Source organism: Sminthopsis crassicaudata, chromosome 4, assembly GCF_048593235.1.
Source record: "Sminthopsis crassicaudata isolate SCR6 chromosome 4, ASM4859323v1, whole genome shotgun sequence".
Classification (NCBI taxonomy): Eukaryota; Metazoa; Chordata; class Mammalia; order Dasyuromorphia; family Dasyuridae; genus Sminthopsis; species Sminthopsis crassicaudata.
This window is the reverse complement of record NC_133620.1, coordinates 339981119-340006543: the sequence shown is the minus strand read 5'-3', so window position 1 is coordinate 340006543 and position 25425 is coordinate 339981119. Positions and strand designations below refer to the sequence as shown.

General features: G+C 34.7%; 1 protein-coding gene across 34 annotated transcripts in view; it reads right to left on the bottom strand.

Annotated features, from left to right (window-relative positions):
- The window catches only part of MARCHF10 (membrane associated ring-CH-type finger 10), a 234609-nt gene that overhangs the window by 64196 nt on the left and 144988 nt on the right, over positions 1-25425 (bottom strand). For all 34 annotated transcript variants that reach the window (XM_074260918.1, XM_074260915.1, XM_074260905.1 and 31 more), the window contains 3 exons: positions 15888-17304; positions 5013-5179; positions 3332-3441 (listed from right to left, as the gene is read on the bottom strand). In XM_074260918.1, coding sequence (XP_074117019.1) covers positions 3332-3441; positions 5013-5179; positions 15888-17304 — 1694 coding nt within the window. The remainder of the gene's footprint in view (positions 1-3331; positions 3442-5012; positions 5180-15887; positions 17305-25425) is intronic.

Here is a 25425-nt window from a genome sequence, read left to right as displayed (position 1 = left end):
AAACTCATGCCTTCAAATAAGCTCCTAACTTTCCAACTCTCCTGCTTTCCTCTCCCAGCATTGTTATTACCCCTATTAAATTTTTTTTAACTCTATGCCATCTCTATTTTTAAGTTGGGTCTCCTCAACCATGTTTTAAGACAAAAAATTGACCAGTTTTACTCCACTTGGTTGGAGAACATAGCTATGAGACTTCTTTAAAAGTTCAAGTGTAAACCAATTCAGCTAAGTGACATCTTCTCTAAGGTCACCTTCCATATGCTCTGTAGTTATCTCGTGTATCATGGTTTATATACATTGTCTCCCCATTAGAAAGTAAATTCCTTGAATGTGGGAATTCTTTGCATTCCAGGAACTTAGGATGATGCCTGGCACACAATAAAAGTGTAATAAATGCTTGCTGATCAATGAACTGCATATCACAGTCCAATTCTCGGCTTATATACACAAATATAAAAATGCCTTTATTAAGTCAGGAATACGCAGGGTACTGAACTGATTTGTCAACATTAGAGAGAGAAAACACCAGGTGGGGATAACAAAAAGGCTTCTTATAGAAAATGGTGTCTATGCTGTATGTCAGTCATATCAATATTGTTTTAGAGTATTTAAAATAATTATGTAGAATAAGGTTGGAATATTGCTGAGGTGTACGAAATAAGTTGGTAAAGTTAAGAAATATGAAGAAAGATGTTATCCACCTTCAGAGAAAGGACAAACAAGCTAAATATGGCCTATTATGTATATGAATATATGTGTGTATATGTATACGACTATAGATATATGTATATATATATGTATATAAATATGTGTGTGTATATATATATATGTATATGGATGTGTATGTATATATAAATATGCCTGTGCTTAACTGTAGCTTTCCTGGAGGAGCTGGGAAGGAAGAAAGAGGGGGAAAAAAGAATAAAGAGAAAAAAAAGTACATAGCAGAGAACAAAAGAAAACCTATAAGGAAGCAAAAAGAAGATGGATAGTTCTGAACAATGCATATTATTTATTATATGGGCTTTCTTGAAATGGAAATTGTTTCATATTTTAAATCTTTATGTTCTGCTGTGAACATGGTAATGTTTTTCTTTTCTTCTTTTTCTATTTTGTAGACATTTTGTATTTAAGTTTTAAACTAATAAATAAATAAATAAATAAAATGTTATGTGACTCTATTGGGAAGGGAATCAGAGGCTCCACGAGGAGACTGCATTATAGACATGGAAAAGAGGCAATGCAAAGGCATGGAGATGGGAGAAGGGAAGCTGTGTATGAGGAATTGAGGGGACAATATGCTCTAACCAGAGAGTACTGGAAAGAGAACGATGCATAATAATGGAAAATAGGTTGGGGTCAGGCTTAAAGAACTTTAAATGACAAACAGAAGAATTTTATATTTTATCATGAAGGCAATGGGGAATCGCTGGAGTTTATTAAGTAGGGATATGACATAGATTTGTAATTAAGGCAAATTACTTGGGCAATTACAGGGAAGATCCTCTGTAGTGGGGAAAGATTTGAGGCAGGAGACCAAGTAGGAGGCTGCCCATCTGGGTAGGAAGTGATGAGGATATGAGTGGAGGTGATTATGTGAAGGGGTAGCAGGTGAGAGAGGATGTACTAGTAAAAACTGCAAAACCTGGAAACTAATTGGCTATTTCATTTCATTAGTTAAACAGGGTTAAGTGACTTTCCTAGGTCACACAGCTAGTCAGTGTCTGAGGTCAGATTTGAATTCACAAAGATAAGTCTTTCTGACTTCAGACCTATCACTATCTACTGTACCACTCAACTGCCTCTCTAGAATAGTGAGTCTGATTAAATTTTGTTTGAATAATTATGGATTTTGTTTAGGAGGCGCTGTAGTGGTATAGGGTTTAATGCAAAAAGATCAAATGCCATTTGTAGCATCTGAAAGACCTTACTATTCTCCATAGAGAATTCTTACATTTGAACTCCTAATCTAGACAGCATCCATGTCAGATAAATCTTACCTGTTTTTGTCTTACTTCATAATAATAATCAAAGGTTCATGAGAGAAGTTGAGTCACTGAAGAATTTCAATAGATTTAAATTTTTAATTGAAATGTTTAATGCTCTGGCCCTATGGTAACTTTCCAAGTCTGTTTAGAACAGGTAGTCCCAATGGACATGGCAAAGTAGAGAAAATGTTATCAATCAGGAAGACTTGGATTTAAAAACCCACCTCTGACATTTATTGATTATGTGGTCATTAGCAAGTCATTTAATATTTTTAAGTGTCAGTCTCCTCAGCTAGAAAATAAGTATGATAATAATGCTTATAGTAATTACTTCACAGACCTGTAAGGATCAAATGACAAAGTGCTTTGTAAATTTTAATACATTTCATGAACTTCAGTCATAGTAATTATTTGGAAGACTATTAATAATATTTACTTACAAACCCGAGGATTAAAAAAAATGAACTCCCCAAGTTACCCATCATTCTGACTCTTGCTTTTGAAAAAAAGAAAGTTTTCATTGGAAGTCACTGATACACAATTTGAAATGATTGCTCTGTAAGCTAGATTCAAGCTAAATTCAAATTAATACTGAAATTGTAGTTCTATTATTCATAATTATTTTGTGAGAGAAGTTACTGTTAAATGATGATGACATTGGTGATTGTTCATGTTCATTGAGTTCATTGACTTGCTAGATGCCTCATAGTTTAGTGAGTTGACTATAAGTTGGGAGTAAGTCATTCACATAATGAAGATGAATTAACCTTCAGAATTGCCATTAAAGTACTCCAGAATTGTAAATTTAGTCAATGGTTCCTTATTGCCCAAAGAATTCATTCATTTCCAAAACAAGAATTATCTACTTTTAGAGCCTGATCTCTTTTGGTTCTATTGTCACTAGCACAGTGTCTAGCATATGGTTAATGAGTGTTCATCGATCGGCCAACTGATTATCTTATAAAATTTTTCTATAAGAAGTTTGGGTTGCATTCTACAATCCAGCTAATCCTTTTGGAATCTCTATATGTCAAGCAAGCATTGCTTCTTTCTCTTTATAACATTTTAACTTACAGAGAGGAGAGAAAAGCTAGCTCCCTATCTCCAGGCTAAATCACAGGTCTTTGTTTGTTTCAAGGTACAAAGTTGTAAGATGAACTAAAATTCTCAAACTCCAAACATAAAGAAGTTTTTGGAGTTTCTTGAAATTCAGGGAAGTCAGCAGATTATCAGCCTTGAAGTTCAATTGATTTCAGTGTGTGGCGATATGTCATTTACTCATAATGACATCACAAACCCACAGGACCACAACAGAATGACAGTGACCAGTGAGCACATCTTACCCGAGACTGTTGATGTTTTCTGTAGTAGTCATTCACATTAAAATCATCCAGGTCAACTATCAGTCCCTGCTTACACATTTCACAGGTCTTCACTGCCCCTAGTTCAGCACCTGAATTTAGATAAAGAACCATATGTTACCAGTGACTGTGGATAGGTTTTTGTATGCACTTGTATGGAATCAAGTTTAAAGTTCCATTGTAGCATCAAATAATAATGTACATGTCCTTCCATATAATAAGTTTGCTAACCTTGAAATGAAATCTACTAACCTCCTTTGTAATGAGAGTGATTATTATAATTTTATGTTTGAGATCAAATAAACCTTTTTAAAAGTTTGTACAGAACTAAGGAAGGAGTAACTGACTTTTCATGGCCAAAAAGGTCATGAAAAGGGTCAGAACTTAGGGTGGTTCCACAGACTCACAAGGATCTGAGCTGTTAAGTGATATAAACTACACAGATCTCTTTCAATGCTTGGATGGCATAGTCACGATATTCTACATATACATATATATTGCACATAAAACACAAATAAGCACTACAAATTTACATATGTGCACTCTTCTTACAACTACTTCCACAGATCCTTTCTGAGCCAAGTCTTTGCTTGATTTAATTCAAAGGAGCAGAGTTCAGTTCTGATTGTGGAATTTTCTTTATTCAGAATTCAATCAAAGAATATTGTTTAGCAAAATAGTTATTTTTACTGTACCAAGATCTCTTTTCACTCCTGAAAAAATGCAATTCATTTAAAAAATATTTACTTTTAAATATACTGAGATTTTGGTTTTCAGAATTTTGCATGAATAATTTAATTTAATGTGTATATACTTATTTATATGTAACAAAACATCATAAATCTTATTCAATCGGAGGTCATCTGTCCTGGGTCCCAAGCCCTCCTGTATTTTTAGCTGATGAGGAAGTATGAAACAGGAGTCATCTTTACCATATAATCACAACTTCCTATGAAGTAAACCTTCACAAGCCTTACCTCAATCAAGGAAAGAATATGTTAGATTGTTAATGGGCTCAGTACCTCTGCCCATGCTCAGTAGAACTATGAACCTATACTTTGGCACAGGCCCAAGCTGTTTACAATAGCATCAATGTTCTGGTTTGCTTTGTGGATTTTTATTTTTGGCCAACTTACTTCCTTTTCCTCCCAAACCTTTAGACCTGGGTACCCAGGGCTCTGCTTCCTGTCTGCTTTTCCCAGTCCCACCTAACCTTTGGTACTTGTTCTCCTTTCTAGTTCGGCCTATTTATTGTATCTGTTCAATCCTAACCTCAACTAGACTCCTGTTTTAACCCATTCTCTGTCCCATTATCACCCCAAACCACCTATGACATTTTACTAATGTGATCTATGCATGTTTTCATGGTTATTGCATGGTTAATAAGTCCTTTTCTCATAGACCTGGTAAAGAATATCTATTTGGAATGTTCTATTGACTGTATTCTTGTCAGAATTCTAAGTAAGGAAAATAGAACTCTACTGATATTTCCCTGAGTGCTTCATGGCAAGTAAGACTAAGTTTACTTACAAGATTGACCATCTATCAGTAAGCTGACATGCTCTTTCTGTACTTATATGTTGTTGCAGAGCATTGGTTTCTCTCTCGCTCTTGCTCTCTCTCTCTCTCACTCTCTCACTCTCTCGCTCTCTCTCATACCTACCTGATGTAATCTTCACTTTCAACCACTTTTTGAGGCATTCCTGGTGAACAAACTGCAGACTTCCCACGCAGCTACAGGGCTCCAACAGCGGGTTGGTTGGGGAACCCCCAGCTATCTGACAGATGCGGCATAAGTCTCCCTCCTCCTCCGAATCCTCCTCCAGAAGACTAAATGGAAAACAAGTCCCATGTGACCAAGCAGCTATACTCCCCCAATTGTCCATTTTCACAAATGCTAGTTCCAGGAGTGTGAATGATAAACAAAGAATAGATTCTCTGCTCTACGCAACTTTATTTTAACCAGTTTCTAGTCTTTACCATCAAAGGGCCAGATTTTGAAGTTCTCAATACTGTTGCCTTAAAATCTTACAGTTATGTATAAAATATGATTAAGGAATCTCAATTGATCTATTTTGAAGTTTTAGATAGATAACTTTTGGTTCAACTGTGATTTCCTTTCTACAAGGAACACTCTCTTTGCCTCCTATTATTTGAAAGTAAAACAGAACAAGTTGACTTTATGTCACGTGGTAAGGGTATTGGATGTAGATTATGAAAAGGGAAATTTATACCTGAATTATCTTTGAGGGGTATGCACATATTTATATGGATAAAATGATATCAATGTGTCTGAATTCATCTGTTAAAAAATCTTTGGAAAAAGTTTCATGTCAAGGGTTTTATATATAGAATACACATGACTTTTAATTCCTCTAGGTCTAGGAATCCTAACCTTTTCTGTGTCATAGAAATCCTTTTGGCAATCTTATAGACTTTTTCTCAGATAAATCTTTTAACATATATAAAATAAAATACATGGGATTATAAAGGAAACCAATTTTATTGAACATTATCAAAAGATTTTTTAAAAAATTACAGAGATTCATGGACTCCCAAGTTAAGAACTGCTGCTACACAGTGTTAAATTTGGCCATATTATAGGGCCATGGATAATTATTCCCAGTGGGCTGGATTTCACTGAACCATGAATTGTTAGTAACCACAGGCAGGATTGGGTGTATAAAGAACAATGATATAAAAAGGAATCCACAAGATGATTGATTGAGAATTGCTTTAGGATGCCTTTGTATAGGTCTGTGTTGAACAGAAAAGTGTCAGACAGTGTTTTCATTGTAAATAAATCTAAGTTAAATTTAAGGGAAAATAACTATAGGATGATGGATATATATATTGCACCCTGGAACCTGACATATACATGTTGTTGTAACCCAGGAAGCTGCCCTTATACCCTTCTTATTTACCTTCCTCTTAGTCTACTACCCCCTCCACACTATTCTGGGCATTATCATGAAGGAAAGTGTAAACAAAATTATCTTTTTATATAAATTCATTCTTCACTGAAATGCTCCAGAAGTCTCATCAAGGCATGTAAGGCAACCTTAGATTCTCAAAAATGATTTTACTATGCTGGAAAGGCTTTGAACCTAGGTTCTGCAACAGACTATATGTTTGTCATTAGAGGATGTAATCTGAAGTAAGGCTAAAGAGAAATGAACCTGAAATCCGTAACCAGATGACCAATTATTTTTTTTTCTGGATAAAGAATATTACCAAGCAATCTATTAAATAACAAAAGTAATAGGGATCCACTTTGGGAAAGAAAGTACTCATATGTATGTGCAAGCAAGAGAGATTAGGAGTACTCTTGATTTACTGAACTGAGACACCTCTTATGGAATTGAGGATAAGCTGTGGCCCCAATTATATTCCTGGGATTGGTGGGTTTCATTGAAGATAACTGGCTACTGAGAGATGGAGGCAGGGACAAGAATCTTGATAAAGAATTTCCTCTTTATAGTCTGTAAGAAAAACACCCAGCTCTTCCCTTATTTTCTGAAACTTTGTTCCAAGACTTTTTTCTGGGACTTTTAGCAAGAAGGGGGAAGGAGTTTCTCTTCCCTTCTACCCTAATTTGCAATAGGGGTTTGCTGGAGAGACATATAGATTTGCTTTGTTTCTGGGACCTAGGGTCCCTATCTGTATCCTCTTGCCTTCCTGTGAAGCATCACAATAGCTAAATGGATTCAGTCTCAGTCAGACTGAGACTTGTTGAAGACCTTGGCCAAGGTCTCCCATTGCATCCAGGGCCATAATCTCTATCTGGCCACTGGACCCTGATGGCTCTGGAGGGGAAAGAGGCAGGCGACCTTGCCTAGCCCTACCTCACTTAAATCTAATTCACATATTTATCATGGTTTCACTTCCTGATGTTCTCTTGAAGAACAAAAGACAAATAACAATGACATACTTGAAGGACCAAAGCAAGAACCAAAGCACCCAGCTAGGAAAACTGGGCCATATGAGTTACTTGGTTTGCTCATATCTCAGATGATTATAAAATAAGAGTCAAGTTGTTCTACAAAGGGACAACGAGGGAAGAGGGAAATACACTGAGTGAATTGGGTTTTTTGGGAGCAAACTTCTGTAATTCATGTTAATGTAATTGTTAATGCACTCCTGTGACAGCGATGATCTTCTTCTCTGAGAAGCATGCTGTTATGGACTCTGCTGTCTGCTGGGCAGCTGACACCCACTTGGGGGCCACCACAGCTGAAAACATCCATTCCTTAGGATAGCCAGGCTCTGCTCTGTGCTCAGACTGGAAAACAAAAAGGCGGCAACCAGAAAATCAAGGCCTGTTGAGGAAGGTATTATGTACCTGCTGTGGACCACTGTCAGGAGGGAGGAAAGACATCCTTTCCTCTTGCCAGGAGTCCAAGGGAAAGAAGGTGCTGGAACAAAGATTCAAAATAGAATGAAAGAACCACTTCTATAAGTCTTCTTATAAATGGGGTCATGGGAACTTTTTTTTTTTACGGGGGTGGGGGGTGGGTGGGTCAAGATGCTATTCCAGAAAAGCACCTTTCTTTGCCAATTATCTTTAACAAAAACTATCAATCATTAAGAAGCAATTAAGAGATTTTTTTGTAATTTCTTTCATCAAGGCAATGTAACTCAGCCAGGGACCAGAGCACATGTACCAGCAGGGGATAGTACCCAGATCAGCAAATCAGGGCTTTCTCTGATAATATCTAAAATTATATACCCTAGACATATAAATATATAAAACTATGATACATCTAAGACAGTATGTGTGTTTTTGGCTATTGTCCCTTAAGAAATACAATGAAACCAGATAAAGTCCCCAGAAAGAAAGCTAAAGGGATTAGTGGAGTTAGTTGTAAAAATCAACTAAGAAGATTAAGATTCTTCCCTGAAAAGATGAAAATTGAGAGATCCATAAAATCATTAAAGACACAGCCAAGGGGATGATAAATTGGCTTAATTAACAAATCCTTGTTGACCATATTTAGGGGTTATTCCTTGAAGCTAGAAAAATATTTGGTACAGAGTATTACTTTGTAGAAGAGTGCTAAAATCATTATACATTATACACATATGTATACACATTATATGTAATGTATTTATATATATATATGTATTTATTAGGCTGACAGGGAAGGGATAGGAAAACAAGCATTTATTATCATCTACATATCATCTACTATGTGACATTTATGTGACACAGTGTAGTAACACTGTGGTAATTTTTTTTTTTTTTTTTACCAGATATATGCCTGGGTAATTTTATAACATTGACAATTGCCAAACCTTTTGTTTTAATTTTTCCCCTCCTTCCCCCTCCAGATGGCAGGTTGACCATACATGTTAAATATGTTAAAGTATAAAATAAATACAATATATGTATACATGTACAAACAGTTGTTTTGCTGTACAAAAAGAATCGGACTTTGAAATAGTGTACAATTAGCCTGTGAAGGAAATCCAAAATGCAGGCAGACAAAAATAGAGGGATTGGGAATTCTATGTAGTGTGTGGTAATTTTTTTAAAACAAATATTTTATTTGATCTTTACATTAATCTTGTAAGGTAGGTGCTATTATCATCTACATTTTACAGAAGAGGAAACTGAGGCAAACAGAATTTAAGTGACTTACCCAGAGTCACAAAGCCAATGTCTGGAGCCAGGTTTGAGCTCAGATCTCCTGACTCCAAGCCTACTACTCTATTCACTATACTATTAGCTGCCTCTTAGAATGGTAACACTTTAAAAGTCCAGAAAAATTCATGGACAGTGGATGCGTAACTGATGGTGAATTATTGTAGGAAACCTGTATGTTGTAGGATAATCTCTCTTTTTTTCTTAAATCCTTGCTCTCTTTTTCTTCAGAGTTAAAGTGAACTCTCCCTCATAACAAAGAAAAATAGTTAAAAAACACCTGAAGGAGTATTAGCATTACAAAGCCTATACCATATTATTCCCTAATGGTCTCCTATCCTTTTCTGCTGAAAGGAGAGCTAAGTGTTTATTTGTTGTTTAGGATCATCATGATTTCTCTTGGTTCTCAGTCTCTGGTTTCCTTGTAATAAAATTTTCATATATATTTGTTATAGTCATTATCAGTCACATTCTTTAGGTTCTGCTTAATTCATCCTGCATTAGTTTATACAAATCTTTTTGTTTCCCCTTTGAATTCTTCCTGGCAATTATTTTTTTAATTAAAGCTTTTTATTTTTCAAAACATGCATAAATAATTCTGCATTAAAACTCCCATTCCTTTAGTTTCTGAATCTCACCTGTCAGGAAGAAAATAGTTGTGCAAAGTCATCGGCTTTATTCTCTTTGATGAAGCCATCTCAGTCCAGTGATAAAATATAAATTTGGACAACTAGAGATAGCCTCTAATATATAGCCCCTAATATAGCAGGAGACTTTGGCCTTTTTAAGCTAAGGTCTATCTCAGGTCTCAGTTTCTCAAGGGCAACATCTAATCAGTGATTAAGGCTAGATAAGAAATGAGATAAAGAATAGCCTTTTTTACCTATTTAAAAAGAAAAGAATCAATCTGACAGGGAAAGACCCTATATAAAAATAAGAGAAATGGGAAGAGATTTTTTTTTTAATTAAAGGGGATAGGTAGTAGCTTTTTGGGATGGATCTATCTCAAACCTTTTCATCAGAGCCTCTGCCACTGGAAAAATAACCCAGTTAAAAACATTTATTTTTGTAGACATATGCTACCAAAATTCCTGAGTTAAAATGGATTTACTATATAGCATATGACAAAGATGTGTTAAAATTATGCCATTTGCCAGTTTAGTTAATCTAGTTTTTCACAATTTTGCTAACATAGATGTGATCAAAAGATTCTCATTTTTAAAAAATGTCTTATTTAATTTTTAACACTCTTTTCTTTTTAAATTTTGAGTTCCAAATTCTCTCCTTTTCTTCCACCTCTCTTCCCATCCACTGATAAGGCAAGCAATATAATATCAATTATACATGTGAAAGCATGCAAAACTTATTTCCATATTAGTCTTATTTTTAAAAAAACAATAAAAATTGTACTTCTGCTTGAGTTCATCAGTTCTCTCTCTGAAGGTAGAAAGTATTTTTTCATCAGGAGTCCTTTGGACATCAGAGTAGCCAAGTCTTTCACAGTTGATTATCATTATAATGTTGCTGTTTCTATGCACAATGATCTGGTTTCTCCTCATTTCACTTTGCACTTAGCATGTTTTTTCTAAATCTCATCTGCTGCCTTTTTCACACACACACACACACACACACACACACACACACACACACACACACACACACAATAGTAATCCATCACAATCAAATGTAACAACGTATTCAACCATGCCCCAACTTAATTTCTAATTCACCAATACAAAAAAAGTTGCTATAAATATTTTTGTACATAAGGGTTCTTTTCCTCCTTCTTTGATCTCTTTGTAATATAGCCTTAATAGTGGTATTACTGGGTCAAAAGTTATGTACAATTTAATAGCCTTTTAGGCATAGTTTCAAATTGTTGTCCAGAATGGCAGGACCACCTACTACTCCACCAACAATTCATTAGTGTATCTATTTTTCCTTTATCCCCTCTAGCATTTGTCATTTCTGATAGGTGAGCTGATACTTCATAGTTATTTTTATTTGTCATTCTCTAATCAATAGTGATCTGGGAAATTTTTTTCCTATGATTATAAGCATCTTTGATTCTTTTTTGATATAATTTTGTTTATATCTTGAACCATTTATCTATTAGGGAATGACTTTTATTTTTTATAAGCCTGATTTAGCTTTATATTCAGTATATATTGAGAAATAAAGCCTTTATCAGAGAAACTGTAAAACTTTTTGATATTAATTCATTGTCTGTGGTACTTTTTCTAGAGAAATGTGGCTTCCCTGATTATCCTTTTTAACTAGGTCTATTTTTGCTTTTGCTTTGTCTGAAGTCATAATTATTACCTTTGCCTATTTTTTAGTTCAGCAGCATATTTTATTCTGTTCTGAAGAATGACTATTCTTCATTTTAATTCTGTGTATATCTTTCTGTTTCAAGTATGTCTCTTGTAAATAACATGCTGTTGGATTCTGTTTTTTAATCTATTCTGCTATCTGTTTCCATTTTAAGGGTGAGCTTATCCTATTCACATTCACATTTATGATTACTGTGTATTTCCCTGCAACCCATTTTCTTGTTTCTTATCCTGTCCCTCCCAAAAGTCTATATTTTGCTTCTAACCACTGCCTCCCTTAATCTGCCTACCTTTTATCATTTCCCTCCCCAACACTTTTTGCCCTATGCCCCTCCCTACCTATTCCCCTATTGGGAATGACCCATCCCCATTTTCCTTTCCTTTGTAAAAGCTCTTTCTTTTATGCTTCTTCTTCTTCTTTTTTTTTTTGGTGAGAAAATTTCCTTTATCCTACCTCATTCTTCTTCCAATGCATCCCTCTTTCTTACTCCCTTTTTTTGGAGACTATTTCAATATAACTCATATCCATGCCATCTATCTATATGTAAACTTCTTTTAACTGCATTAGTAATGAAAAAATTTCTTAGGAGTTATATGTATCATTTTCTTACTCAGGAAGTCCTACCTAATGAGTACTCTTTTATATTTACTTTTTTATGCTTCTCTTGAGTCTTGTGTTTAAATGCCAGATTTTCTCTTTGGCTCTGGTCTTTTCATCAAGAATGCTTGAAATTCTTCTATTTCATAAATATCCATTTTCTCCGAATTCTCTGAAAACTCAGTTCTGCTGGGTGGGTGATTCTTAGCTGTAATCCAAGCTCCTTTGCCTTCTGGAATATCATATTCTACACCCTTCACTCCTTTAACAGAGAAACTGATACATTTTGTTGCTCTTAACTGTGGCTCCATGGTGTTTGAATTGTTACTTTCTGGTAACTTGTATTTTTATATGTACATATATGTATGTACATATATGTATATATGGAATTGAATACTGTAAAATACAAGATACTGTGCTAATAAGCCTGTTTGGGGCAGACTGCTTCCCAATTTTCTCAGCAATTCTTAAATTTGGTTGGAAAGAAGGGGATTAAAACAGAAATACACATATATACACACATACACATATATACATACATACATGTGTATCTCTGTAGGGCCATACTATGCTTGTTTTCCTTTGTTTCTTTAAATGTGGATAACATCCTTCTTCATAAACCCAAGTCTTTCCATATTTTTCTAAAACCACCACCTCATCATTTCCTATACCACAGCAATATTCCAACCTTATAGTATCTAATTTTAAATAGTCAAACAATATTGGTTATGATTGACAGTACAGTTTCTCTATTTTTCTCTTTTCATGATTAAATCTATTTTAGTTTTAACTTTGAGATCAATGATTATTACCCTTGCTTTTTTCTGATGTGCTTTACTCCTAATCATTATTATTATATTTGTGTGTATATCTTATTTCCTGTCTTTGCTGATTCCTCTGTTTTACTTCTACATTTTACCTTGTCGCACTATTACTTAATCTACCCCCTTTCCAAGGATACCTCTCCCTGTCTTTTCCTTTCCTCTTTATTCCATCCCCATTAATCTACACATTCTATACATCTACCCTTATTCTATTCTATTCCCTTCTTATTTTTTTTAATAAATTTTAGAAGACTTTTATACCCTCCTATATATATATATACATATATATATATATGTATGTATGTATGTATGTATTTATATCGTTCTCTTTAACCCATTCCAATATGAGTAGGATTCCAGAACAAGCAGCCCTCCTCCCCCATATAATTTTTCTATGTCACTTCTTCCATTTGCACCTCATTCACAATTATTCTTTTTACCTTTTTCTACATTGTATTACTTTTTAGAATCACATCATCCTTAGCTTTATGCCAATATTTCTTCCAAATGATCCAATTATTAAAAGCAATCTTAGACATATGGTTTACATTTCCACATATAAAACAAACAATTTGTCCTTATCCAAACCCTTGAAATTAGTCTTTGATGTTTACCTTATTTTTCTCTTTTCCACAAAATCCTGAAGGTATCAAATATCAATGAATGTCCAATTTTTTCATTCAGAATTACGCTGTCATATTTGAATTTTTTTTCTTGTTGCAAATAATATTTTCTCCTTGACATTGGGGTTTTGGAATTTGACTATGATGTTATTATAGGCTTTCCTTGTAAGATCTCTTTACATTTTGCTTTATTATTTCTTGGTCCCTTATAACTTTGCTGGCTTCCCCTTGTCCCCTTCCAATTTTTAAGGAGATAGTTTTTAAGATTCTAAATCTCCTTTTCTAGTTGGTTGACTTTCTTTTCATAATCTTGTCTTTCTTGGATCCTTCTTTGTTTTTCTTTAATTTCTTATTTGATTTTTAAAATCTTTTTTAAAGTTCTTCTATGAGTGGGGGCAAGTGACAATTTAGTGTTACTCTTTGGGATAGGAGAGACTTTTTTTTTGCTTCAGTATCCTCCTCTCAAGATAAACCCTGGTCTTTCCTATTCCCAAAATAACTTTTAATGGTTGGATTCTTTCTCCTTTGCTTGTTCATTTTTTTAAAAGAAAAAATTTAATTAGAGCAGATTGTCAATATAATCACCTCTCCTCCTGGGGTGTGTGGGATGGTACCTCTGTCCCCTGGTACTCCAGTGGGCTTGGAAGCAGAAACCAAGGGCTCCACCTTCCTGTAGGTACCCATAGCCACAACATTTTTGGCCCACTGCTTCTGCACCGACCCAGCATGTACTGGTTCCTTCTGCCCTAGGTCACATCTCAGCAGCATGTCTGGGCCTGGTGTTCCTTATCAGCAGAAGTGCACTCAATTGGAACTCCCTTACACTTTCACACTGTCTAGAGGGGAAAATTCCTGTGGCTGTAGCCCTCACTGAGCTACCTCCCAACCCAACTAGCTCCAGAGCTCACTACATGATTTCTGTGGAATTAGTCTTGAAGCATTTACAGAGTTGTTTACATTTCACATGGGTCAAACCTCCATTCTGGTATCTCTCTTATAATATTTTCTGATTGTCCTAAGACCTCCACTATTTTTCCCCAAATCTTATTTGTTTTTACTGCTCCATGTTCCCCGTTAGTTGCTATTTTATCTTGTAAGGGAAATTTGGAAGGCTTGGAATTTTCTGATCTACTCCATCATCTTTCCAGAATCCTCTCTCAGGAATAAGTTGTTTAACACCCTTACCCACTAATCCCACTACTGGTAATACATTCTAAGGATATTAACAACAGTAAGATCCATAAGTACAAAATTTTCATATATACCATTATTTGTGATAATAGTTAGCAACAAAAATATATGCTCAGCAATTGAGGAATGCTGCAACATATTATGAACAACATATTAATATGAAATATGAATAAATGATAATCAATAATAATAGTTAAGATTTATATAGCACTTTAGGATTTGCAAAGACCTTTACATATACTATCTCATTTAAAAGTAATGGATTTTACTGTGCCCTAAGGAATGATGACATTTTAAGAATTCCCACAAATATGGCAAGACTTATATAAGTGAAAAAGAGTGAAGGAAGTAGATCCAAGGGAATGTCTACATAATGACTTTAATAATGTAAATAAAATCAGCATTAGAAGTCAGTAAAACTGGACAAAAACAACATTGATGTCATATCAAACTATAAATTAAAGATACCTCTCTGAGATTACTAAACAACAAACTCTAGGCTAATGTACTTTGAGTACTTACTGGGGAATGTCTATTCAAAACAAAATTTATCAAAACATTTTTTAAAACAGGAAAAATATCATAAATTTTAAAAATGAGAACATTTAAATATGCTAATAAGGTTATTTAAAAATTTAAAATGTCCTAAAATCTGCTCAGAGAACCAATGAAAAGTCTTTATAATGATCTTATCCTCTTTTCCCTATGCTTGAGAAAAAAAGCATATGAAAATGGAAGAAGTGGTTAAAACAATACAGGAAATTTTAAAATGTTGAGGTAACTGTGGCAACATCTTGGGAAATGTTTACATGTTTGGAAGGTTCAAATACTAGAGCAATTGAATGGCTGGATCTAAGTTCAATTCTATAGGGAAATCCTCAGAAGTCATGAGCTGAGTGTCTCTAAGTTTTAGGGGAAAAAAAGCTTTTTCAATTAAAAAAAAATCTTCCTAGTTGTTTAAGCCCCTTGAAAGAGGAATAGTTCTGAATAGACACAATAGTCAGAAACCCCTTAGTCTGGATTCTTTGTCTTTTTTTCAGGTGTCAGAAAAAGATAATGTGAAAAATAATCATTTCAGGAATACTGAAGAATTAAATGAGCTGACTTACTAAGGTACTAATTTAAAATCATTTTCCCCTATGACTCCCAAGATCAAAAAAATGAAATCAATACTCTTATAACAAAAAAAATCACAACTATCAAGGAAGCTCTCTCTCTATATATATCACTGTAATTGCCTTACAACTCCCCAATTAAAAAAATACTTTATGGCCCTGGTAAAGCTAGGTCAAAATTCTATGTATATAATTATGAAAACTTCTCACCTCTCTTGCAGTTTCTTCAATTTGTCAGGATCTGCTTTTGTCTGATTAATCTCCTTTGCATTTACGGAGTTAGAATCTGCCATTCTACCTTCAGCTTCAATCTGGTTTGGCAAATCCGACACTGCAAAGAAAGTAAAAGGTATTTCCTCTTCTATTGGCTCTGACATATGCAGATGGCCTCTGAAGTTCATTCTTAATGGAGGAGAGCTAGGAGGATCTACTGATGATGAACCATCTTGTGAATTTTGTAAGACATCTTCAGTATTTAGTATAGTCTCAGGTGATTGACTTGTTAAGTTCTTCTCTTCTATTTCCTTGACATAAAATTCAGATGCATTGGCTATTGGTAATGAAGCATCTTGGTTTTCAGAACTGGCAGAAGGATTTCGACTTCTAATAGGCGATAAAGGTCGGCGAACATAAAACCTTGAATTTCCCTCTGCATCTGAACCCTGAAGGGCAACAGGGGTTAAGGATAAGTTTGCTTGGACCTCAGCTCGCTGTGCAGAATGGAGTAGTGATCTTGGGGTATTATAAGATGAATTCAGTAATGATCTATGAGCTGCTGACCTAGTAGAAGGAAAGCAATCAAAAGAATTCCAAGGATTATTTCCATAGGATTGCCTGTCTCTATTATAAGTATGATTCCCAGATCTAGTTTCCACAAAACTATATTCATTGGGTAAAGTCTCTAAGTTAAGACAATTGTCTTGTCTGTTTTCATTTTTCACACCCCACGTATTAAATGAGGTTTTCTCAGCTTCATCATCAACACAGTCATTTTCTTTAGTGGAATCGCCATCAGAAATTTTATGATCTCGAGGTAGCCTTTGTCCTAATAAGGACTGTTCAAGAGCTGAGTCCATCAAATTACTTTTTCTCAATAAGCGATGACCAGATTCATTTCTTTTTAATGAACTAGGTCTGCTGTTTTCAAGTTCTTCTTCAGAGTTATGGTTTTCAACCTGAGTTACTGATATCCTGCTAAATCCAATATTGTTATTAAAAGGAGAACCTGGTGGTTGTATACCAGCAAGTAGAAATTCTTCTTCTAAATGGGTAATATCCTCAGTGTCTTCATTTCCTCCTAGAGTATTAACTGTATTTAATTCTAAAAAGGAGTAAAAGTCTTCATCTCTGAATCTAACTGACGCCCTTCTTGGTTGCACTGTGCTAGTAGATATAAGGGATGGTACACTGGGTTCACCCAATGCCTGGGAACCATTTGCTCCTTGGAAAGATGGTGATAGAGGTAAAGATGGCTGAGCTGGGTTAAGAGCAGTCCAGTCTTTGGAGACTTTTTCGGGTGTTTTTTGATCTGCATTTAGTTGTGAAGATGGAACTAAGTTTCTTCTCTCTCGATTTTGCCTCTTCATCTTGGTATCATTTGACCACACATCTTGTTGCCCCACTGGATCTGTAATGGAAGACAGACCAAATTGTATTGTGTTAAAATTTTTTTTTAAATGACTTTTTTTTTTACAAGAGCAAAAGACTTTTTACAATTTCATATGTTCCTTTGAAAATAAATGCCTGAAGAGAATATATGTAGTAAAAATTGCATTGGAAAGATAGGTTTAATATATAGTACAGATACTACAGATGCTATGACATTTCTGTATTTATGAAGAATGAGGCAATGCATGCATACAGTAATCTCTGGGTACTCCCAGTCATATCTTTAGAGCTATTAGATATAGAGATTAACTCCAGAGTAGTAATACTAATAATATCTGAAATCTAAAATCACTTTAAATATGTTCCCACTTGAGCTGTGAGTTAAATACTACTATTAAAAACAGGTATTATTATTATTATTCGTATTTTATGAATGAGAACATTGAGACTAAGAGAGATTAAGTAATTTATCCCTGATCATACAACCAATAATTATCAGAGATGGAATTTAATTTCAGGTTTTTCTGATTGTAATGGGAGCAGTGCTTTCCTGTCACAATTTCCTCTCCTTATACAGCCTGATAGAGCTCAGCTTCTCTGATACAGTTTTCTGGTCTGGGGGGATAAAAAATGTACCCCAAGTAGCTGGGGTATCTCACAATTGGCGGGTGTCTGAAATTACAGGAATTGCCACATCAGATGCAGTTTCCAGATGGACATGAAAAAAAGCTAATTGCTACTTCATTTTCAATTCTGTATCCTTGTTGTGTTGGGAGCAAAGTCAACACTACTTTCCTTTGTTAAATGATCAGTGATATGGCAGGCGAGTTCCTCTCCTATCTCAATGTCAAATCTGAATTAAGAAGGCACTGGCTTTACAAGCTCACCTACAACATCCACTCCCAATCTAGCATTCTAGTGATTAAGCCATTGCCTCCTTTACTCCGGAGTAGAGTAAAAAAAAAAAAAAAAATAGTAGTCCCAGTTAGAGGGAACTACATATGGGACAGCAAGCAAACTTCTTGGTACTGAACATTCCAGTACTTACTAGAAATATTCTATCCACTTGTGTTGTTTCCAGTGTTACCTTGACCTGAATTTCATAAAATATTCTCTGCACAGTACTGTGAAGGGATAAAAAGAAGTCGACAGACTAGACCCTGTCTTCCAGAAGCTTTTAATCCAGATGGGATATCATACAAACATATAAGAAACAGCTACATAATATAAATTATAAATAGTAAAGACAAAGTGAACTTAAGTGCTATGGAAGATAAAGACTATCCAGAATCTACATGTGAGGAAATTAGTTAAGAAAAACTTCTGGAAGCCTGTGTCTTTAAGATTCTAATAATTCTGGAATGCTAGATGCACTAAAGTCAATTTTAAAGCCCCACAGTAGTAAACAATAATATTAATAAGGATAGTAACTCACATTTATATAGCATTTTATAGGCTACAAAATTGCCCTACAGCAACACTGTGAGGCAAACAATTCAAGGATTAGCATACACAATCTACCAAGAATGCTTGGTCCCCAGAAATGTGGACTCTGGAGCCTCTTGCTTTTCTTGGGTTATGTGGGAGTTGTTTTAAGCAATCATGTTTTTTTACAAAGTGTAGCCCAAATTCTTAGCAGTGAAATAGTCTTTATTTATAGAACATGCAAAGAACAAGTCTAATAGCCAAAACATTTAATTAGAACATAAAGATAAACATAGAAAAATAGTCACTTTCTGTGATTCTTTTATAGGTTTTAAGGGGGTATGAGCTATTCTCTCTAATTTCCCTAGCCTTCCAACACAGAATTTAAAAAAACAGGAGTTACTTCAGAATTCAAAGCTCTCTGGTAAAAACTTAGTTTTTAGAATTATCTGACTTAGAAATTGCACACCTCTTCTGGCAGGGTAGAATTTGCTGAAATCAGGATCCTGTGTTCCCAGGTTCTACTGAGTCTCCTAGATTCAGGAACATCATAGCAGCACCATCCTGGGTGTTTCCCTTTCCATCTCTTTAACCTGATCATAACTTCCAACTTGCCTTTCTGTTTCTATTGATCCCTTAGCCAGAACTATCTTCTTTTTTTCCCCCTGAAGCAATCGGTGTTGTGACTTGCTCAAAGTCACACAGCTAATAAATATTAAGTGTCTTTTTCCAAGTTCACACCTTTTTATATAAATTTTCATTTTGGCTAAGTCTCCTAAGCTTCTAATAGCTTGAAGCTACCCCAATAAACAAGTAATTCTTTGTCATATCTTTGGTGAAGAAGATGCTAGCAGCAGTAATAGTATATAATAGTCTTTATATAGAATCTCAAGGTTTATACAATTATTTACAACTGTTATTTTATTTGACTTTCAAACAACCTCATTAGGTAAGTGCTGTTATTATCCCCATTTTACAGATGAGGTAATTGAGACAGAGTTGAGTGACCTACATAGGATCTCATAGCTAGTAAGCAACTAAGCAGGATTCCATCTCCAAGTCCAACACTCTTGAAACTATGCTGAAGAGCTCTGTGAAAAAATACAACACTTTCTCCAATTATATACAATAATCAATTGTATTTCTGATATTCTCTCCTATATCTAGGTATTAGAGCCAATATTTAAATTGAGTGGGTTTGAATTTATAATTTCTGAGTTACAAGGATTATAAACACCAGCTTTTGCCATATCAAGCTGCCTCTCTAAATAATAAAAAATATATAAGTATATACAATGAAAAAATAAAATATTTTATCACATAATCATTAACTTATTTTTAACTCTGACATACAAAAAATAATACGGAAGAGAATGATACAGAATTAGAAGGAAAAGATAAAAAAAGGACATAAGTAAAGTGGTCTAGTTAATGCAAAGTTTTTGAGGATCAGTATTTCAACTGGTAAAGTTACTTGGAGAAAATCTACCCTTGTTATCAAAATCTACTCTGGCTAACACACCTCAATTTCATTGTGAAAATAGAATAGTCAAATCAGTATTGTTATTTAAATCTCTCACTGTGGAGGAAAAATTGGAAGCACTTTTGTCCCTACTTCTCCATTTCCTGTTATCCATCTGCTCTCAAAATCTCCTGCTTCCCTCCTGTCGTCCCCCTCCACTTGTACAATGCAAGACACAATAATGTTATTGCTTTTTTTCACTCTTAATTACTTTCTTTTATTACTGCACATTTTCTAATGTGGCTCAGCCTATAACAGCTGAACCTGTCTGTGTACTGAACTGAAAAGCTCAACATGATAAAAAAGTTAAACCTAATGAAATCCAAATAAATGGAGCATACTATATCCCTAAAGTTCAAATCAATACTGGGTTACTTTACTTGACATAAGAGGGTTCAGCACTAAGTTGGATATCTAGTATCCTCAAATTTGCTGTACTTCACAAGACACTCAGAAACATGGCATATGGACCTTTGTTCCTCTATGAGTTGATTATGCTTTTTTTTATCTGGTTACTTACAAGGACTAAAGAATTAAATTAATAAATCATATTAAGGGGTACATTAGCAATTTCAGGAGTTCAATTAGCACTTGGTGGTCTATAAACTTGGGGCCAAGTAGATCCGTTTTTGCCAAAATGTTCCTGCAAATGTTTGAACAAATTGTTCCTTACTTGACCAATATGCACTTTCCAAGGTCTCTTTTGAGTAAGGAGTCCCTCTTTTGATGAGGGAATCAGGAATGCAAATAATGCTTATTTTAATTTTAAAATGGCATATAGAGCCTTGGAAAGAGATTGGTAACAGTACTAGAACTCCGATCTACTAATTCCCTAAAAAAAATTAAGTAAGGTTCATGTTGGGAAAAAAAGCTTCCTCTAACTGCCTAAGCACTGCACCTCAGTCCTGTGACTAGCTAACTGACAAGCAGGAGCATCAGGTATGGCAGCTTCTGAATTGAGAGTAGCCAGGGACTCAATTAGAACCAAATGGTCACTTCCAAAGGCCACTGAGTTGTCACCAGATAGAAATGACTAAGATAGGAGAAACCTTGGCCTAAACTGCAGCTGTAATAATGAAATAGTTTCTCCCTATTGATCCTCTAAATTACTTAGTACCTTTCTCATCATCTCTTCCTAAACTCCCTACTTTGTCACTTTATCAGAAATATTGGTTTAATACTTTAATGGTTTTAAAAGAAGCAGAATTATTCTCCCCACTATACTCACACATCTTAGAGGCACAATTTTTATACTTTTATTCATGGATCCTTAACGATATAAACCAAAATAAATAATCCTGGAATAAGGATTATGTGATATCCACCTTGCTCTAACACATACTATGTATTACATACACAGGAGAAATTCAGAATACACTTAAAAGAGAGTGATTTTCTGTAAATACATAAAAATTCTTTGTTAGAATGTAAGCCTTTTATTTTTAAGAATAGGTTCAGGCTTTTCTTTGCAAAGATACTGGGTCTTGTCCAGCTCATTTTACAGATGAGGAATTGAGGCAAGTAGTTTTTGAGTGACTTGCCCAGAGTCATATATCTATTAATAAAGTATCTGAGGTTGAATTTGAACCTTCCTGATTCCAGAACTAGTGCTCTATCCACTACACCTTCTAGTTGCATGTAGGAACTATTTCATTCTTAGCATTTGCCCCAGTGCCTCACACAGTTCCTGGCACAATTAATAGGCACTTAAAAAATACTTGCAGATTTTTTTATTGGAATTTTCCTCATATCCAAAAGGAGCTTCAGGTGCTCAAAAATGAATATATTTGTTGAATATTCCTTTCATCTGGGGTCCTTCATTTGTTTTTATTAATTGTCTGCTTGTCTGTTTTTAAAATTAATTTCACATATGTATCCCTCATCTTGGCTAAATGGATTCCCATTTTCACTGGACCATCTAAAGATGCTCCTTTTAAGTAGTAATCAAATTAAGGACAATGGGGAGCTGAGTAGCATAAGTAAGGAACCCTTGAGGATGTAAGAGGAAACAAGAAATCTCAAAGAAAGTCAGAGGACAAAGAGGAAGAAAAGGTGAGATCTTCAGAGGGTCCAGGAAAGTTACATTACCTGAAAGTAAGTATTCATTAAAAATTCACAGAAGACTAGGAGAGTCACAGGGGAATTCTGGATTATGTGGATTTTTATATGTCCAAATTGTCCACAGTTCCAAATAATCAAATAGTCTATTCAATTGCAATTTTGGACATGTTTAATAAAAACATGTGACATGTGTAATGTCCCAATATAATTGGCACATGTGCCCCCCCAAATAATGTTATATTGTATATTTAATGTCATTTGACCTCTCTAGTTTCCTTATTAACAAGATGACAATAGATTAGTAGCTAAGATAATTACGGTAACTCACTTTTTGTAAGCTAGAGAAAGTTCCTAAAGACTCTTCTGTTTTACTATTATTAATGAAGAGTTGATGTTGTTAGAAAAGACAGTAAGCAGTATACCTTGAGGGGCTTACAATTCCAAAGAAGAGAAAAATGGGAGCTGTCCAAAGAGAATGATATGAATACACAAGGATCTTGCTAAGAAATGTAGACTTTTAAGAAATATGAGTGTGGTATGGTCCTTCACAAATCTCATCAGAAGTGCTACATCCCAGAATGACGAGTCTAGTTAGGGAAGCAAAGGATGATGGAAAAGGGCATTAAAAAGGAAATATATTGTGAGAAAAAGAAGATTAAATAAAAAATAAGGATCACTGTTTTCAGGAGATTGGAATGATCATAACTGACAATGGAGAGAAGATAGAGCTGCTCAATTCTTATTTTGCTTCTCTTTTTCTCTACTGAGAAGAATGATTTATATATGGAAAGACAGAACAAAATGTCTGAAAGGGAGTTAGTATTAGTAAGTATTAGTTATTAATAAGAGAAAACATCTAGTTGCCTTTAAGGAATTCAGGTTATCTGAACCAGAAGCAATAGCAAATAAAAATGGGGGCCAATAATATGTAAGCAGACAACATGTGGAATTTAATTTTATAATTTAACATTATCCATGTTTTATTATATTTTATAGTTTTTATTAAATATTTCCCAATAACATTTTAATCTGGTTTGGGCTGCACTCAGGAGTATTGCTGGCTGTATGTTTTGACACCTCTGAGCTATATTCTCATGTACTAAATGAATTAGTGTGGGATTTGTGTGTTACTGACAGTAATATTTAAAATATCATGAAAAACAGGAGATATATTCCAAGATGAGAGAAATTTGTAAATCAGGAGAACCTTGTAGATATAGTTTACTTAGATTTTTGTCAAAACAATTGATTAAAAATCCCAAGTATCCTTAGAAAATGAGGAGATAGGGGCTAGATAATCCTAAATTATACAAGATTCAAAACCGATTCAATGGTTGGATTTAAAGATTAGTTGTTAATGTTTCAGCATCAATATTTCTCTAGTAGAATGTCCCAGAGGTCTGTGCATGGCCTTGTGCTGCTTGTTTAATATATTAAAACAATGATTTGGTAAAGACATCATGTCTGTAGATAACACTAAGGGGGAAGCAGTAGTTAATGTCCTAGATGATAGAGTCAGGATCCCAAAAGATACATAGGCTAGAACAATTGGCTGAATTTAAGATAAAATTCAGTAGAGAGAAATGGAAAGTCTTATGCTTGGGAAGAAAGAAAAATCAATTTTACTAGTAGTTTTTCTTGGGGTTTTAATGGACTGAAAACTCAATATGAGCCATTGGCATGATGTCTTATCCCTAAAAAACTAATGGAATTTTGGGCAGCATTGAGAGGCATAATGTCTAAGAATAAGAATAAGGTGAAATAATCTATCCACACTCTTGTCTTAATCAGATTACATATGGAAAACATCATGTTCATTTCTGAATACTATAGTTTTTCTACAATTTTTAAAAGGCCTTGGCAAGATAGAGAGCATCCAGAAATGTGTGGCCAAGAACTGGTAAAGAAACCCATGGGAAGATCAATGGAACGAAGATGGGATTTTAGCTTGGAGAAGACGACTCGTGGGAGATACGTCATGAAGTATTTGATGTGGTAGCATTCAAAAAAGGATGTAGATTTGTTCTACTTATCTGTAAAGGGTAAAAACCAGGAGTAATGGATAGAAGTCAGAGAGAAAAAAATTTAGGCTTATTGTCAGAAAGAATTCTTTTTAAAAACTCTGTTCCCCAATTATATGTAAAACAATTTTTCACATTTGTTTTTAAAACTTTGAGTTCCCGATTCTCCCCCTTCTTCCCTATCCCTTCTCTCACTGAGAAGGCATGTTTGAAGTTATGTTCTTTCTCTAGGTAGGGATAGCATTTTTCATCATAAGACCTTCAGAGTAGTCTTGGATCATTGTATTACTTAGAATAGCAAAGTCATTCATAGCTGATCATCTCACAACATCACTATTATTTTTTAACACAGTACATTTCACTTTGCTTGAATTCATGGAGGAGATTCCAGATTTTTTAAAAGAGCATCCTGCTCATCATTTCTTATAGAACAATAATATATCATCATTATTACATACTACAATTTATTCAGTCATTCCCCAATTGATGATCCTCTCAATTTCCAATTCTTGGAACTATAGCTTGAGAAAAAGAGTTACTATAAATATTTTTGTACATATGGGTTCTTTTCCTGAAAAAAATTCTTAATAATTTAAACAGTCTCAAAGTTGAATGGACTCCTTGGGAAGTAGTAAACTTCTAAATGAAACCTGCCCTTAATCACTGAATGGGTGCAGCCTCCGTCAAACTGAGACCTGAGGCTTTAAAAGGCCTTAAGGTCTCCCATTGCAGTCAGGACCATCTCCAGTCGTCCTGATTTCTACCTGGCCACTGGACCCAGATGTCTCTGGAGGGAAAGTGAGGTAGGTGACTGCACAGCTCTCCCTCACTTCAACCCAATTCTCTTGCATGTCATGGCATCACCTCCTTGATGTCATGGTCCTCATGGAGAATAAGGACAAACAACAACATGCAAGCAGAGGCTGAGTGACCACTTCTCTTATATGTTATAGTGGGGATTCTTTTAATTATGGATTGGACTAGAGGGCAAGTGAGTTTCTTTCCATCTCTCATGTTCTGTGATTCTTAGGACTAAAACTAAGAAACTCGAGGTATTTACCTAATTTTATTTTAAAGTATAGCTAGTGATAGAATTTGTTCATATTGCTAG